The sequence below is a fragment of the Coregonus lavaretus genome (genome assembly GCF_964263955.1).
Source record: "Coregonus lavaretus genome assembly, chromosome: 2".
NCBI classification, from domain to species: domain Eukaryota; kingdom Metazoa; phylum Chordata; class Actinopteri; order Salmoniformes; family Salmonidae; genus Coregonus; species Coregonus lavaretus.
In genome coordinates, this window is record NC_139989.1 from 81,397,664 (window position 1) to 81,415,750 (window position 18,087).

Genomic DNA, 18,087 nt, shown 5'->3' on the forward strand with positions numbered 1-18,087 from the left:
AAGTTTGTAGAATCACAAGCTTGATGTAATCACTGCAGGTAAGGAATATGGGACCAAATACTAAACTTTTGACTAAATGAATTTGTCCAAATAATTACGACTTCTTCAAATGGGAGAACTAGATACATGAAGTGCTTTCGTATCTAAACACTAAAACAGATATGTATGAAAAACCTCAAATAAAAGGTGACATTCTGTACTGTTGCCTAATATGAAACATTCTATCTGAAATCCAAAATGCTGGAGCATAGCACCAAATTTAATACTGTAAGGTTAACTATCCAAACACATATGGTGTGGACTATGTGTGCCTGGTAAACACATGTGGATCTGGTGAACAGTTATCACTTGTTGACCAACTACAGGAATACTGACCTCAGAGTCTCCAGTTTACAGTGGGGATCCCCCAGTCCAGCAGAGAGCAGCTTCACTCCTGAATCCTTCAGGTCATTGTTACTCAGATCCAGCTCTCTCAGGTGTGAGGGGTTTGACTTCAGAGCTGAGACCAGAGAAGCACAGCCTTCCTCTGTGACTCCACAGCCTGACAGCCTGACAAAGATATCATCATGATTTCACAAACACACTGTTAATTTAACACCAGTAGTGTAGAAGGACAATGGCAGATGCATTTGGTTTATTCTCTTAAACAACATATCGATTCCACTTCCGTCTCCTAGAATTGTATGCTCATATTGTTATACTAATGTGAACATCAATGCAGTGATTCAATATGTTTTTCAATATATATTATATACATATTATAATATATATATTTCTCTAAACTGAATATTTCTTCTTGATGATTAGTACTTAAATGTCATTTGATGTACTCACAGAGCAGCTCTGGAGGCTTTGACCACTGGCAACAGCCTCAGAAGACCTTCCTCTGATCTGGAGTATTTCTTCAGGTCAAACACATCCAGCTCCTTTTCTGAAGTCAGCAACACAAAGACCAGAGCTGACCACTGTGCAGGTGACAGTTCTTCTTCTGAGAGACTTCCTGATCTCAGGTAGCTTTGGATCTCCTCCACTAGAGAATGGTCATTCAGTTCATTCAGACAGTGGAACAGATTGATGCACCTCTCTGGAGAGGGATTCTCCCTGATCTTCTCCTTGATGTAATTGACTGTTTCTTCATGGCTCTGTGAGCTGCTTCTTGTTGTTGTCAGTAGACCTCGTAAGTGCTTCTGATTGGACTCCAGTGAGAGGCCCAGAAGGAAGCGGAGGAAAAGGTCCAGGTTTCCTGTCTCGCTTAGTAAGGCTTTATCTACAGCACTCTGGTAGACAGTAACTTCAGTAACTTGAGGTTCGGCCATTAGATTCTCATTGTTGTTGATGAATGAGAGGAACACAAATACAGCAGCCAGAAACTCCTGAATGCTCAGATGCACGAAGCAGTACACCTTGTCCTGGTACAGCCCACATTCCTCTTTAAAGATCCTAGTGCACAATCCGGAGTACACTGAGGCTTCATTGACATCAATGCCAGCCTCTTTCAGCTCTTCTTCATAGAAAATCAGATTGCCCTTCACAAGCTGTTGAAAAGCCAGTTTTCCCAGTGACAGAATGCTCTCTTTATTCCAGTGTGGACCTGTCTCTTCTTTCCCAAGATACTTTTCATTCTTCTGTTTGGTATGAAACATCACAAGGTGTGAGTACATCTCAGTCAGAGTCTTTGGCATCTCTTCTCTCTTGTCTGTACTCAACATGTTTTCAAGGACTGTTGCAGAAATCCAACAGAAGACTGGAATGTGGCACATGATGTGGAGGCTCCTTGATGTCTTTATGTGTGAGATGATTCTGCTGGCCAGGTCCTCATCACTGAATCTCTTCCTGAAGTACTCCTCCTTCTGTGGGTCATTGAACCCTCGTACCTCTGTCACCTGGTCAACACACCCTGAACGGATCTTATTGGCTGCTGCAGGTCGGGTAGTTATCCAGAGGAGAGCAGAGGGAAGCAGATTTCCATTGATGAGATTTGTCAGCAGAACATCCACTGAGGTTGACTCTGTGACGTCAAAACAAATCTTGTTCTTCTGGAAGTCTAAGGGCAGTCGGCACTCATCCAGACCATCAAAGATGAACAGAACTTTGTACTTGTCGTAGTTGGAGATCCTTGATTCTTTGGTTTCGATTGAGAAGTGATTGAGAAGTTCAATCAACGTGTGTTTTTCACCTTTCATCAAATTCAGCTCCCGAAAAGGGAATGAAAATACAAATTGGACATCCTGATTTGCTTTTCCTTCAGCCCAGTCCAGAATTAACTTCTGCACAGAGACTGTTTTTCCGATGCCAGCGACTCCCTTTGTCAGCACAGTTCTGATACGTTTGTCTTGTCCAGTTAAGGGTTTGAAGATGTCTTTACATTTGATTGCAGTCTCTGGTCTTGCTTGTTTCCTGGTTGTTGTCTCAATCTGTCTCAGCTCATGTTCATTATTGACCTCTCCTGTTCCACCCTCTGTGATGTAGAGCTCTGTGTAGATCTTATTGAGAAGTGTTGGGTTTCCTTGTTTAGCGATCCCCTCAAATACACATTGAAACTTCTTCTTTAGATTAGATTTGAGTTCACGTTGAAGAATCACAGCACGCTCATCTGAATCTAGAAATAACACAGAGGATATTAATATTACATTTGTTTTAATGCCTACAGTATTGTAAGACTGTCTTATAAAGTTTAAATTATAATCATTTATTCTCTTAACTGTCTGTATAAATCTGTAAATGTTTTCATAATGCATTACACACTGGTGTGACTGATTATATTATTATTGGTATTATTGATGGCATTAATAATGTTCTCTCTCTCTCTCTCTCTCCTCTGTCTCTCCTCTTCTCTCTGTCTAAATTAATCACCACAACACATCCCTGCTGCTACTTGATGAGGTCACTAGGTGTTGTGTTAAGGCTGCTACAATATCATTGAATTACACAGCTACTTTAGCTGTACTTTAGCTACAGCTTTTAAATGTTCTAAAACAGCATTCAACATGAGGCAGACAGCTCTTACTTTTCTCCAGTGTGTCAGCAAGCTCCTTCTGGTTCATTTTCCTCAGGACGTGCAGTGTGATCTTCAGAGCCCCCTCTCTTGCACTGCTCTCCTGCTTCTCATCTTCAGCATCCACCACTTCCTTATCCTGCTTCTGACTCTCAAAGCCTTCTGGGAGTTCTGGACTAAGAATCCTCTTGAACATCTTCAGCTCGTTCTTCACAAATGTCATAATATTCTCTTCAAGCAACTGAAATAAATCAAGTAAATAAGTTAAGCAAGAGACTAAATGCTTTCTCATTAACACATTAATGAATGATTGACAGATCAACTTTACTTGAGGTAAACAAAAACAAATGTACATAACAGGACCACATACACTGAATATGGAGGCCAGGTCTGTTTGATGACTCTGGGAAGACTGACCACTGAGAATCTCTGACTCTGATCTCTCCTGTTGGTTTCTGTGGACAAAACATCAGATTACATTTCCTCATCCAGGGAGTACACACACACACACACACACACACACACACACACACACACACACACACACACACACACACACACACACACACACACACACACACACACACACACACACAGGGAGGGAATGTAGTGTTTGTTTAATATTGTTTCAGGACTATGAAAATGGAAAAAAGGGTTAGCCTATGGATTATGAAAACAACAAAAATAAATGGGAAAATGGGAGAGGAGAAATGACTAGAGACAGTGTTGTTTAACTCACTGAACATGACCCATGAGTTCTTCTTACCTTTGTTCAGTAGAAAAGTCTCCCTCTCTAAACGCTATAGGAAGATTCATAGACCAGTCACTCTTCATGGACACACAGCTGGGTACAGGGGAGGCTGGTCTCTCCTGCTTGATTGGACTTCAACACAACAGAGACAAACATTACGTCTCTCATCTACTCTGAGCTCAGATGGGGAAACAAGAGTTTCATTCCAAAACGCTATATATCCATTTTCAGAAATGTTGGTCAATTTGCTTTTATTGTTTAAAGAAATTCTGAAAGAGATTGGTGTGTTTTTTCACTAGCTAATCATGGTATGGGGGTGTTCAATGACAGACATGTATTTGTTTAAAATCTATCACTTGATGGTTTCATTTCAGAGAGACAAATAATCATGTTTTTTTGCACAATGCTATATCTGCCTCACTCTCAGAGAAATAATTAGTACTGCTAGGTTTACACAGTAATAATATATATCTGCCTCACTCTCAGAGAAATAAGTAGTACTGCTAGGTTTTACACAGTAATAATATATATCTGCCTCACTCTCAGAGAAATAAGTGCCTCACTCTCAGAGAAATAAGTAGTACTGCTAAGTTTTACATAGTGAAATGTGACCGATCAGCTCAATTTTATGTAGCAAAATTTGAAATTTGTGTTTTTTACATTGGATAAAAGTAGAGACTCAGCTAGAAAAAGGTATATCATACACTACAGTTGAGGAACAATGGGAAAGTAATTCTGCTTTGAAAGATGATAAACTTGTAACCTCTCTTTGAGAAAATGGCCTTTGAAAGTTTTGGTACACCTACTGAAGAGCTCTTCTTTATCTACAGTGGTGTTACTTTGGCAGATAATGTCACCCATCTAAATAAATAGTATATATATATATATATATATATATATATATATATATATATATATATATATATATATATAGTTAACGAAATGTATGGTGTTTTTGGTTTATGTCAGTTTCATTGTTTGTTATGCTATAAATGGTTATGTTATGGTTGTAAGTGGTAGAATGAACTAGAAAATGTCATATTTTTAAATTCTGAGTAATTACTACTTTAGTATGGATATACACTTTATTCAGTACTACTGCAGTTACTAAATAATTCCAATAGATGGAAGCGTAAGACCACAAATGAAATTTCAGAAGATCAGTTTAGTTTTCTCCCTGGATACACCACCACTCCCCCTCACAGGAAAACTCCTGCACACGCTTTTTACTGTCCTTTTCCACACTGTTAACGCAAGATGAATGACTGAAAAATAATTTAACAGATTACTGTGAAGTAATATAATAATCTTGAAAAAGAGGACAGTTACATGCGTTTTGTTTAGATCGTACACTTTTTTCTGACCAGAAAATGTTTAATGCTTGATGGCTATGTGCCAGCCATCTCGTCTTCGACTGTGGGTCACAACAACGTGTACTCAGGTGAACAGTGTGCGCGCTCATCAAGTAGCCGTAACCTTGTTAATAATAAGTTACCTAAGGTAAACCTACAGGGTTAACGCTCACCAAGTAGCCGTAACCTTGGTAATAATAAGTTACCTGAGGTAAACCTACAGGGTTAACGCTCACCAAGTAGCCGTAACCTTGGTAATAATAAGTTACCTGAGGTAAACCTACAGGGTTAACGCTCACCAAGTAGCCGTAACCTTGGTAATAATAAGTTACCTGAGGTAAACCTACAGGGTTAACGCTCCCCAAGTATCCGTAACCTTGGTAATAATAAGTTACCTGAGGTAAACCTACAGGGTTAACGCAGGCAGGTCTCATTGATAACAATAGTGAAGCTGGCATTGTGACGCAGAACAATGGGCTGGGAATAGAACGTTCTGAAGGCGAGTTGGTGTCACGGAGCTCAATAGAACTAATAGGAGCTGGTAGGGTGAAAAATGACCAAACATAAGAGATTGAGGCGCCCCGAAAATAATATTCAAAAAGTTCAGTCCTTGGACACAGCGGGGTTAAACACTAAAGTTACCGTTTATCTAGTGAAGAGAGGAGAACCGGACAGAGGGAGCGTAGGAAGCCAGCATCCGTCAACGAGAGAGGGAGAAGCCCTCCACGGTATTTAACAGGTGGAAGAAACAACCCGGGAGCTCCATCGGTCCACAAGAAATGCAGGCAGCCGGTGATGATGTAGTGGTAGCTAGGATAACTAGGATGCTGCTGGTAGAGTAGCTAGCTTAGCTAGCTGTACCGACTAGCTTGGCTAACTAGCAGGTCGTTCGTCTGTCCCTCGAGGATGATGACGAATCCGGTGAACCACAAGATGAAACAAGGATAGTGAGTGAAAAGGATCTGGCTACACTCATACTGTCCCTGACCAAAAAGCAAATTGAACAATAAACTTCGGTGTCTCAACACTGTAACGAACTCCGTCGTTATTCCCCAACATCACCTCAGTCCACTTTGCGCGTAACTGGACAATATGCTTGGCGCCAAACCGTACTTGGACGCGGGCAGTTCTGTACGTGGACGCGGACAGTTCTGTACGGGGACGCGGACAGTTCCAGAACGCGGACATGAGCAGAGCAACACAATAAACTAAACCAAGTCTTTACAGTGGCTTACATTAGTAATATTATTTTATTTATTTTTTATATGTAAAACAAACATTCAAAGTTTTTTTAATAATAATATTTTGAGATCTGGGCCCATATCCACAAAGTATCTCAGAGTAGAACATTGGTCGTATAAGTGCTGAGAATTAAGACATTTTACTCTTATGGGTATAAATGAATGCATAGCATTTTGTCTTCGGTTTGGCATATTAACTCATGCTTATTTCTGAAGATAAACTCAGGTTTTCGCCCAGCGGCTAAGGAGTTGGAGCAGTGGCAGGAGTTGGACCTATGGCAGAAAGGTGGCAGTGTCACGCCCTGGCTCTGGGGACGCTGTTATGTTGAGCCAGGGTGTGTAGATCAATGTGTTTTGTGTCTATGGGTGCTATTTCTATGTTGGCCAGAGTGGCTCCCAATCAGAGGCAACGAGTGTCAGGTGTTGCTGGCTGTCTCTGATTGGGAGCCATATTTATACAGTCGGTTTTTCATTCGTGTTTGTGGGATTTTGTTTCTAGTCTGTTTATGGTAGACCGTGAACTGTCACGTATCGTTTGTTGTTTTGATCGTGTCTCGTAATAAAGAGTATGTTTGCCTGCAACGCTGCGCCTTGGTCCTCATCTGTTCTAGACGATCGTGACAGGCAGGTTCGAATCACGGGCCGGGCGCTGGAAAAAACGGGCGGGCTTGATCAGACCACTGGAGGGCTGCTGGGTTCACATCCTCAAAACATTCACCTTTCGTTGATCAGGGCCCGTATCTCTAAAGAATTTTTGTGCAAAAAGTGGCTCCTAGCGGCCAAATTCTAAGAAAATTCTCAGAGGCATGACGTTTTCTTAGAATTTCCCCTAAAAGTGACACGAAAATCCCAGTTAATATAAAAGCTATTCCTCAAGAGTCCTAGCGCTTAAAAGGGCTCCTAAGGCGAGATCTGCTAAGAGCAGGGAAGAGGACTTTTAGTGGCTTAGGAGTTACCCTAAGCAGCTGCACAAAATGGCCAACAGAGGAGGCAGGAGAGATGTCCTGCAAACACTGGATTGGATCGTGCAGGAATCATGTTTGTGGTGGATCTCCTTAGAGATGCAATTACTTCACCAACTCGACGCCACAACGCTATTACACCGGAGAAGAAAGTAATCACAACCCTGAGGTATTTGGCAACAGGGAAAATGCAACAATGCATCAGTGATGACTTGGGTCTGTCCCAATCCTCCGTCAGCAGAGTCATCACCCAAACACTGACAGCTTTGTCACAACCTAATATTGTGACACAATTTGTTTCATTCCCGCTGGATGCCCGCACTTTACACACACATAAAAGGGCATTTATGGACATTGCAGGATTCCCTGGCGTTGTGGGTGTAATTGATGGAACACATGTGAGAATAATTGCGCCATCAGAGGACGAGGCTGTCTTTGTTAACAGGAAGAATTTCCACAGCATCAATGTGCAAATAGTGTTCAATGCGGCCTGGAAGATTTTGGACATTGTGGCTAAATGGCCAGGCTCCACACATGATGCGAGAATGCTCTCCGAGAGTGGCATCAGACAGCTTTTTGAGAGACGCTATGTGCCAGCTAATTGCCACTTGTTAGGGGACAGTGGCTACCCATGCAAACCATGGCTCCTTACACCTTACCTCCAGCCACGCCAAGGGCCCCAACTAAACTATAACAGGTAAGCCAAACAATACAAAAATCATGGAAATGAAATGCAAGCAATATGTTAGAGCATCCAAGTAGTGCAATATTTCCATCAAATAATTAAAGGTCTGTATTCTATTGTAGGGCCCACAAGACAACAAGAGCGGTGGTGGAGTGTGGCATAGGCCAGCTTAAGAGGCGCTTTCATGTTCTCCACGGAGAGGTGCGGCTGAGGCCTGAAAAAGTCAGCAAACTCATCATAGCCTGTGCAATATTACACAATATCTGCAAGGTTAGACAGATTGCAGAACCTCTGGAGGATGGCGATGAGGATGAGGATGGAGACAACGATGAGGATGGTGGTGAAGAAGATATTCACATTCCACAGGGGAACCTAGCCCAGAGTGGACTGCCTTACAGGGCAAACTTCACAAATTTACATTTCAGGCAAGCTGTAGCCCCATGTCATTTGAGAACTTGTGATGGTATTAAGAACTACCACAGTTTTACTGCACATCACCTGCAACTGTTAAATGCAAGACACAGAACACAATCTCTAAATGGTTTATTTTTTAGGTGTTCAATTTTAAGGCGGTAGTACTCCTCCTGAAGGGAAAGGACTTTTTTTTGTTGTTCAAACACATCAATTGTGAGTTGCAATCTTCTCTCCTGCAGGGATGCTGACGGAGCAGGTGCTGCGGATGGGAATGGTGTTTGATCCGCCGGGCTATCCTGAGTAGCAGCTGCAGATGGTTCAGGCGGCAAACTTGATGGGCCCGGTTCTTGTGATGGCTCCATGCTACAGAAATACATAGGCCTAGTTTAATTATTGTTTTGATTAAATTAATTTAATACAATGAGCATGGATAACACATGAAATGGCTTCTGCAATGAATAAACACTGTTGATATGAATAACCCTGTGTCCTACCTTTGCTGCATTTCAAGGGCCTGCATCATTGACGTGTCAATGCCTGTTGGCAGCCCGGTGACACTGACCTCAGAGTGTCCCAGGACTTGAAAGACAGTGTCGGCCACCTGGGACAGCCGCTTTGCAGGTGGTCCACCCCCTAGAAAGAAACAGTCAATGAACACAGTACTTAGGCATGTAAATTAACTTTGCCAGCAGGAGCAAATTGCCAGATTATGTGGTAGGCCATAGTATTTTGCTCACCTGTGAGTGAGGATTCCCGCTTGTGTGCTGCAATCTCATCTTTTGCCTTGGACTGCAGCACATACCACCTTTTCTCACAATCGTCGCCTGTCCGCACCACCAGTGGAAAAGAGGCATTGATTGTTTGGGATATTGTGTCCCAGGCGCGCCTCTTGCCTTGGCTAGTGACAGTTGGGCCAAATTTTCCTCGTAACATACCTTTATGTTCGTTCACCAACTGGGCCAGCAACAAACCTTGCTCCTCAGTCCAGTTCGGCTTGCGATTCCTTTTTTTCTCCATTTTCTGTGTTTGTAGGATATTTGTTAACAAGCCTTCATAAATAGACCAGCCAGCAATCACAGACATTGTTAAAAGCTGAGCTGTGTTACCCTCGTTAAGTTCACACTGAGTTGTAACGTTGCAATTTCTACTTCATTAAGGACAGCCCCTTGAGTTAGGCCATCTTGTTTTCAATGGGGTCCATATGGAAGTGAAAGTACAAAATATGCCAGCTAGGATATTAATATGAGCAAATGAGACACAAATCATTATTTGAACAGGGTGTAATGAGCTTAAGTTTTCACATATTTTAGATTCTAATGTTAGGCTATAACCCCTACAGCTTACTATTCATTTTCCAGATATTTTCTTGAATGTGAAATATTATTTACAATTATAGTCTGCATAAGATTAGAGTGTATAATTATGTTTATTGATTTGAGGGTACATCCTTTGCTCATTATCACCAAAAGTTCATTTTCATCAAACTTGTAGGATCAACCAATCACGGCTTTTGAAATGATGACTCATACCTAGCAACGGGGTCAACCACACCTCCTCACTAAGATAGGATTTTTCATCCATTCCTGGCTCAGAGTTCACTGAAAATGTTCTGGAATCACTTCTAAGCTAAAACTCCTGGCAAGGAATTTTTAGGTTAAGTTAGGAGCTCTCTGAGAGGATTCTCAGAATCTTTAAGGATACGGGCCCAGAACTCTAGAGGGTCTTCTTCACTGAACCCCAAAATATATCTAACTTTTAGTGGTTCCATATATTAAGGAAGTGATAGAAGCCTTTTTGGTTCTATAAGGAACCTTCTTTTCTAAGTGTATAATAAACACGTTTTTCTTTTGATTATTTAATTACCTACATCATGTTATTTCAAGTTATCCCTTTGGAGCGCAACATCACGTTGTTAAAAAATAATCCTAAATTGGCCATGGCTATAAATTGGGCAATTGAAGGCATCTCGGGCGAAATATGTGTTAGATGAAAATGAACATTGTATGCAAAGTTGTAGGCAACATTATTGACAAGGGACCCTGATGCCTACAATACCAAAGCTATTTAGAGTTGTTAAACGGGTGTGAAGAGTGTGTTGGTATAATGGTAATATTGTCAAAATTCTGCTTGTAACAACCATCAGAATTGGTTAAAAAAAAAATGCATTCCATTATATTAGGCAATAATGAAGAGTAGGCAAAGTGGTTGTGTCGTATTCAAATTCTATCAAATGTCTTCCATTGCAACGAGTCCAGTCAGGGTGCTGCAGAACCCCTGCAGTACCTCCACTGACCCCGGATTGAGAAATCCTGATTTAGCAGATGCTCTTATCCAGAGCGATTTACAGTAAGTGCATTCATCTTAAAATAGCTATTTATTTTGTAAATAAAATTAATACATTCTTCATAAAATTGTCATCTCACCTCTTAGCTTTGGTGTCATGTTCCCCAGAGAGACTCATTTTAGAGGCAGGGCCCCCCTCTTCTCTCTCCCCAGAGAGACTCATTTTAGACCACTGACCCCTAAACAGAGATGCAGCATGTTGGTTGTGGTTACCACAGTGACAACTAATTCTAGAATGTCAATTGTTCTCTTTTACTCATGATCTCTTAGAAATAAAACATTTACTAACATACATATCCAAACAGTCAGGCTATTTAATGCAATCAGATGAACATCTGGTTGTGACATCTCTTCTCCATGGTAACTGTCAATAATAATAATAAGTCACTGTTTGTTAAGGTAGTTATAGACAGTGCAGCAACACACGGCCATGTCTCACACGTATTTGTATTCATTAAAAGTAGGCTATTTGTTGTCTTTCAATCTGAGAATGTAGACAGAAGGGCTAAAACGGGCATGATTGATCTGAGGGGAAATCATTGATCCATTCAGAAAGTATTTTTGCAACAAGTAAGAGATTATGTTATGTAAAGTAGGCTAGGTTATAATGTAAACTCAGCAAAAAAAGAAACATCCCTTTTTCAGGACCCTGTCTTTCAAAGATCATTCGTAAAAATCCAAATAACTTCACAGATCTTCATTGTAAAGGGTTTAAACACTGTTTCCCATGCTTGTTCAATGAACCATAAATAATTAATGAACATGCACCTGTGGAACGGTCGTTAAGACACTAACAGCTTACAGACGGTAGGCAATTAAGGTCACTGTTATGAAAACTTAGGACACTAAAGAGGCCTTTCAACTGACTCTGAAAAACACCAAAAGAAAGATGCCCAGGGTCCCTGCTCATCTGCGTGAACGTGCCTTAGGCATGCTGCAAGTAGGCATGAGGACTGCAGATGTGGCCAAGGCAATAAATTGTAATGTCCATACTGTGAGACGACTAAAACAGTGCTACAGGGAGACAGGACGGACAGCTAATCATCCTCGCAGTGGCGTGTAACAACACCTGCACAGGATCGGTACAACAACAACTGCCCGAGTTACAACAGGAACGCACAATCCCTCCATTGGTACTCAGACTGTCTGCAATAGGCTGAGAGAGGCTGGACTGAGGGCTTGTAGGCCTGTTGTAAGGCAGGTCCTCACCAGACATCACCGGCAACAACGTCACATTTGGGCACAAACCCACCGTCGCTGGACCAGACAGGACTGGCAAAAAGTGCTCTTTACTGACGAATCGCGGTTTTGTCTCACAAGGGGTGATGGTCGGATTCGCGTTTATCGTAGAAGGAATGAGCGTTACACCAAGGCCTTTACTCTGGATCGGGATCGATTTGGAGGTGGAGGGTCCGTCATGGTCTGGGGCGGTGTGTCACAGCATCATTGGACTGAGCTTGTTGTCATTGCAGGCAATCTCAACGCTGTGCGTTACAGGGAAGACATACTCCTCCCTCATGTGGTACCCTTCCTGCAGGCTCATCCTGACATTACCCTCCAGCATGACAATGCCACCAGCCATACTGCTCGTTCTGTACGTGATTTCCTGCAAGACAGGAATGTCAGTGTTCTGCCATGGCCAGCGGAGAGCCCGGATCTCAATCCCATTGAGCACATCTGGGACCTGTTGGATCGGAGGGTGAGGGCTAGGGCCATTCCCCCCAGAAATGTCTGGGAACTTGCAGGTGCCTTGGTGGAAGCATAGGATAACATTACACAGCAAGAACTGGCAAATCTGGTGCAGTCCATGAGGAGGAGATGCACTGCAGTACTTAATGCAGCTGGTGGCAACACCAGATACTGACTGTTACTTTTGATTTTGACTCCCCCTTTGTTCAGGGACACATTATTCAATTTCTGTTAGTCACATGTCTGTGGAACTTGTTCAGTTTATGTCTCAGTTGTTGAATCTTGTTATGTTCATTCAAATATTTAAATATTTAGGGTACCAGGTAGTTGAGGTAATAACTAGACTATATACAAGGAGTACCAGTACTGAGTCAATGTCAAATCAAATCAAATCAAATGTTATTGGTCACATGCGCCGAATACAACAGGTGCAGACATTACAGTGAAATGCTTACTTACAGCCCTTAACCAACAGTGCATTTATTTTAAACAAAAAAAGTAAGAATAAAACAACAACAAAAAAAACAAAAAAAAGTGTTGAGAAAAAAAGAGCAGAAGTAAAATAAAGTGACAGTAGGGAGGCTATATATACAGGGGGGTACCGTTGCAGAGTCAATGTGCGGGGGCACCGGCTAGTTGAGGTAGTTGAGGTAATATGTACATGTGGGTAGAGTTAAAGTGACTATGCATAAAAACTTAACAGAGTAGCAGCAGCGTAAAAAGGATGGGGTGGGGGGGCAGTGCAAATAGTCCGGGTAGCCATGATTAGCTGTTCAGGAGTCTTATGGCTTGGGGGTAGAAGCTGTTGAGAAGTCTTTTGGACCTAGACTTGGCACTCCGGTACCGCTTGCCGTGCGGTAGCAGAGAGAACAGTCTATGACTAGGGTGGCTGGAGTCTTTGACAATTTTGAGGGCCTTCCTCTGACACCGCCTGGTATAGAGGTCCTGGATGGCAGGAAGCTTTGCCCCAGTGATGTACTGGGCCGTACGCACTACCCTCTGTAGTGCCTTGCGGTCGGAGGCCAAGCAGTTGCCATACCAGGCGGTGATGCAACCAGTCAGGATGCTCTCGATGGCGCAGCTGTAGAATTTTTTGAGGATCTGAGGACCCATGCCAAATCTTTTTAGTCTCCTGAGGGGGAATAGGCTTTGTCGTGCCCTCTTCACGACTGTCTTGGTGTGTTTGGACCATGATAGTTCGTTGGTGATGTGGACACCAAGGAACTTGAAGCTCTCAACCTGTTCCACTACAGCCCCGTCGATGAGAATGGGGGCGTGCTCAGTCCTCTTTTTTTTTCCTGTAGTCCACAATCATCTCCTTTGTCTTGGTCACGTTGAGAAAGAGGTTGTTGTCCTGGCACCACACGGCCAGATCTCTGACCTCCTCCCTATAGGCTGTCTCATCGTTGTCGGTGATCAGGCCTACCACTGTTGTGTCGTCGGCAAATTTAATGATGGTGTTGGAGTCGTGCCTGGCCATGCAGTCATGGGTGAACAGAGAGTACAGGAGGGGACTGAGCACACACCCCTGAGGGGCCCCCGTGTTGAGGATCAGTGTGGCAGATGTGTTGTTACCTACCCTTACCACCTGGGGGCGGCCCGTCAGGAAGTCCAGGATCCAGTTGCAGAGGGAGGTGTTTAGTCCCAGGATCCTTAGCTTAGTGATGAGCTTAGAGGGCACTATGGTGTTGAATGCTGAGCTGTAGTCAATGAATAGCATTCTCACGTAGGTGTTCCTCTTGTCCAGGTGGGAAAGGGCAGTGTGGAGTGCGATAGAGATTGCATCATCTGTGGATCTGTTGGGGCGGTATGCAAATTGGAGTGGGTCTAGGGTTTCTGGGATAATGCTGTTGATGTGAGCCATGACCAGTCTTTCAAAGCACTTCATGGCTACAGACGTCAGTGCTACGGGTCGGTAGTCATTTAGGCAGGTTATCTTAGAGTCCTTGGGCACGGGGACTATGGTGGTCTGCTTGAAACATGTTGGTATTACAGACTCAGTCAGGGACATGTTGAAAATGTCAGTGAAGACACTTGCCAGTTGGTCAGCACATGCTCGGAGTACGCGTCCTGGTAATCCGTCTGGCCCTGCGGCCTTGTGAATGTTGACCTGCTTAAAAGTCTTACTCACATCGGCTACGGAGAGCGTGATCACATAGTCATCCGGAACAGCTGGTGCTCTCATGCATGCTTCAGTGTTGCTTGCCTCGAAGCGAGCATAGAAGTGGTTTAGCTCGTCTGGTAGGCTTGTGTCACTGGGCAGCTCGCGGCTGTGCTTCCCTTTGTAGTCTGTAATAGTTTTCAAGCCCTGCCACATCCGACGAGCGTCAGAGCCAGTGTAGTATGATTCAATCTTAGACCTGTATTGACTCTTTGCCTGTTTGATGGTTCGTCGGAGGTCATAGCGGGATTTCTTATAAGCGTCCGGGTTAGTGTCCCGTTCCTTGAAAGCGGCAGCTCTACCCTTTAGCTCAGTGCGGATGTTTCCTGTAATCCATGGCTTCTGGTTGGGGTATGTACGTACGGTCACTGTGGGGACGACATCATCGATGCACTTATTGATGAAGCCAGTGACTGATGTGGTGTACTCCTCAATGCTGTCTGAAGAATCCCGGAACATGTTCCAGTCTGTGCTAGCAAAACAGTCCTGTAGCTTAGCATCTGCGTCATCTGACCACTTTTTTATTAACCGAGTCACTGGTGCTTCCTGCTTTAGTTTTTGCTTATAAGCAGGAATCAGGAGGATAGAGTTATGGTCAGATTTGCCAAATGGAGGGCGAGGGAGAGCTTTGTATGCGTCTCTGTGTGTGGAGTAAAGGTGGTCTAGAGATTTTTTCCCTCTGGTTGCACATTTAACATGCTGGTAGAAATTAGGTAGAACGGATTTAAGTTTCCCTGCATTAAAGTCGCCGGCCACTAGGAGCGCTGCATCTGGATGAGTGTTTTCCTGTTGATTAATGGCCTTGTACAACTCATTCAGTGCAATCTTAATGCCAGCATTGGTTTGTGGTGGTAAATAGACAGCTATGAAAAATATAGATGAAAACTCTCTTGGTAAATAGTGTGGTCTACAGCTTATCATAAGATACTCTACCTCAGGCGAGCAAAACCTCGAGACTTCCTTAGTATTTGATTTTGTGCACCAGCTGTTGTTTACAAATATACACAGACCGCCACCCCTTGTCTTACCGGAGTTCGCCGTTCTGTCCTGCCGATGTAGCGTATAGCCTGCTAGCTGAATGTTGTCATTGTTGTCGTTCAGCCACGACTCCGTGAAACATAAGATATTACAGTTTTTAATGTCCCGTTGGTAGGATAACCGTAATCTTAAATCGTCCATTTTATTTTCAAAAGATTGAACATTGGCTAATAGGATTGATGGAAGAGGCAGTTTACTCGCTCGCCGTCGGATCCTTACAAGGCACCCTGATCTGCGTCCGCGATATCTCTGTCTCTTCCTCACGCGAATGACGGGGATTTGGGCCTTGTCGGGTGTCTGTATGATATCCTTCGCGGCCACCTCGTTGAAGAAAAAATCTTCGTCCAATACGAGGTGAGTAATCGCTGTCCTGATATCCAGAAGCTCTTTTTGGTTATGAGAGACGATGGCAGAAACATTATGTACAAAATAAATTACAAATAACGCGGAAAAACACACATAATAGTACAATTGGTTAGAGGGCTGTAAAACTGCAGCCATCTTCTCCGGCGCTGTTGTTTGACTACTAGACTATATAAAGGAGTACCAGTACTGAGTCAATGTGCAGGGTACCAGGTAGTTGAGGTAATAACTAGACTATATACAAGGAGTACCAGTACTGAGTCAATGTGCAGGGGTACCAGGTAGATGAGGTAATAACTAGACTATATACAAGGAGTACCAGTACTGAGTCAATGTGCAGGGGTACCAGGTAGTTGAGGTAATAACTAGACTATATACAAGGAGTACCAGTACTGAGTCAATGTGCAGGGGTACCAGGTAGTTGAGGTAATAACTAGACTATATACAAGGAGTACCAGTACTGAGTCAATGTGCAGGGGTACCAGGTAGTTAAGGTAATAACTAGACTATATACAAGGAGTACCAGTACTGAGTCAACGTGCAGGGGTACCAGGTAGTTGAGGTAATAACTAGACTATATACAAGGAGTACCAGTACTGAGTCAATGTCCAGGGGTACCAGGTAGTTGAGGTAATAACTAGACTATATACAAGGAGTACCAGTACTGAGTCAATGTGCAGGGGTACCAGGTAGTTGAGGTAATAACTAGACTATATACAAGGAGTACCAGTACTGAGTCAATGTGCAGGGGTACCAGGTAGTTGAGGTAATAACTAGACTATATACAAGGAGTACCAGTACTGAGTCAATGTGCAGGGGTACCAGGTAGTTGAGGTAATAACTAGACTATATACAAGGAGTACCAGTACTGAGTCAATGTGCAGGGGTACCAGGTAGTTGAGGTAATAACTAAACTATATACAAGGAGTACCAGTACTGAGTCAATGTACAGGGGTACCAGGTAGTTGAGGTAATAACTAGACTATATACAAGGAGTACCAGTACTGAGTCAATGTCCAGGGGTACCAGGTAGTTGAGGTAATATGTACATGTAGGTAGGGGTAAAAGTGACTAGGAAATCAGGATAGAGATTACATCTCCTCATCCAGGGAGTGCACACACACACACACACACACACACACACACACACACACACAGGGAATGTTGTGTTAGTTTAATATTGTTTCAGGACTATGAAAATGGAAAAAAGGTTTAGCCTATGGATTATGAAAACAACAAAACGAAATGGTAAAATGGGAGAGGAGAAATGACTAGAGACAGTGTTGTTTAACTCACTGACCATGACCCATGAGTTCTTCTTACCTTTGTTCACTAGAAAAGTCTCCCTCTCTGAACTGTATAGGACGATACATAGACCGGTCACTCTTCATGGACACACAGCTGGGTCCAGGGGAGGCTGGTCTCTCCTGCTTGATTGGGCTTCAACACAACAGAGACAAACATTACATCTCTCATCTACTTGGTACACCTACTGGAGAGCTCTTCTTTATCTACAGTGGTGTTACTTTGGCAGATAATGTCACCCATCTAAATAAATAGTATATAAATAAATAAATATATATATATATATATATATATATATATATATATATATATATATATAGTTAACTAAATGTATGGTGTTTTTGGTTTATGTCAGTTTCATTGTTTGTCATGCTATAAATTGTTATTTTATGGTTGTAAGTGGTACAATGAACTAGAAAATGTCATATTTTGTAATTCTGAGCAATTACTACTTTGGTAAGAATATACACTTTATTCAGTACTACTGCAGTTACTAAATAATTCCAATAGATGGCATCATAAGACCATGAATGACATTTCAGAAGGTTAGTTTAGTTTTCTCCCTGGATACACCACCACTCCCCCTCACAGGAAAACTCCTGCACACGCTTTTTACTGTCCCTTTCCACACTGCTAACGCAAGAGGAACGACTGAAAAAGCATTTAACAGATTACTGTGAAGTAATATAATGATGATTCATGTTTATTATTACAGTGGGGAAAAAATGTATTTAGTCAGTCACCAATTGTGCAAGTTCTCCCACTTAAAAAGATGAGAGAGGCCTGTA

General features: G+C 42.7%; 2 protein-coding genes across 3 annotated transcripts in view; both read right to left on the reverse strand.

Annotated features, from left to right (window-relative positions):
- Positions 1–18,087, reverse strand: part of LOC311140850 (stonustoxin subunit beta-like) — a gene marked incomplete at its 3' end in the record, with an annotated part of 65,019 nt that overhangs the window by 12,767 nt on the left and 34,165 nt on the right. The gene's annotated exons all lie outside the window — the stretch shown is intronic.
- On the reverse strand, positions 293–17,430 carry LOC311141318 (NLR family CARD domain-containing protein 3-like). Of its 2 annotated transcripts, XM_084176613.1 has the most exons (6): positions 10,824–10,918; positions 3,762–3,878; positions 3,366–3,450; positions 3,008–3,236; positions 835–2,599; positions 293–549 (listed from the first exon to the last, which is right to left on the reverse strand). In XM_084176613.1, the coding sequence occupies exons 1-6, from the start codon at positions 10,904–10,906 to the stop codon at positions 360–362; spliced, it is 2,469 nt and encodes an 822-aa protein (XP_084032739.1). In that variant the 5' UTR covers positions 10,907–10,918; the 3' UTR covers positions 293–359. The 2 variants fall into 2 exon arrangements, with proteins under 2 accessions (XP_084032739.1, XP_084032738.1); XM_084176612.1 differs by lacking the exon at positions 10,824–10,918 and adding an exon at positions 17,318–17,430 and having other exon boundaries at positions 3,008–3,450.

Excerpts from the sequence above, each read along its gene's own strand:
- LOC311141318 (XM_084176612.1), bottom strand. The coding sequence starts at position 17,385 with ATGAAGAGTGACCGGTCTATGTATCGTCCTATACAGTTCAGAGAGGGA. Across the intron at positions 2,600-3,007 it reads TGCTGACACACTGGAGAAAA|ATTCAGATGAGCGTGCTGTG; the intron begins GTAAGAGCTGTC and ends TGTTATTTCTAG. Across the intron at positions 550-834 it reads AAAGCCTCCAGAGCTGCTCT|GCTGTCAGGCTGTGGAGTCA; the intron begins GTGAGTACATCA and ends TATCTTTGTCAG.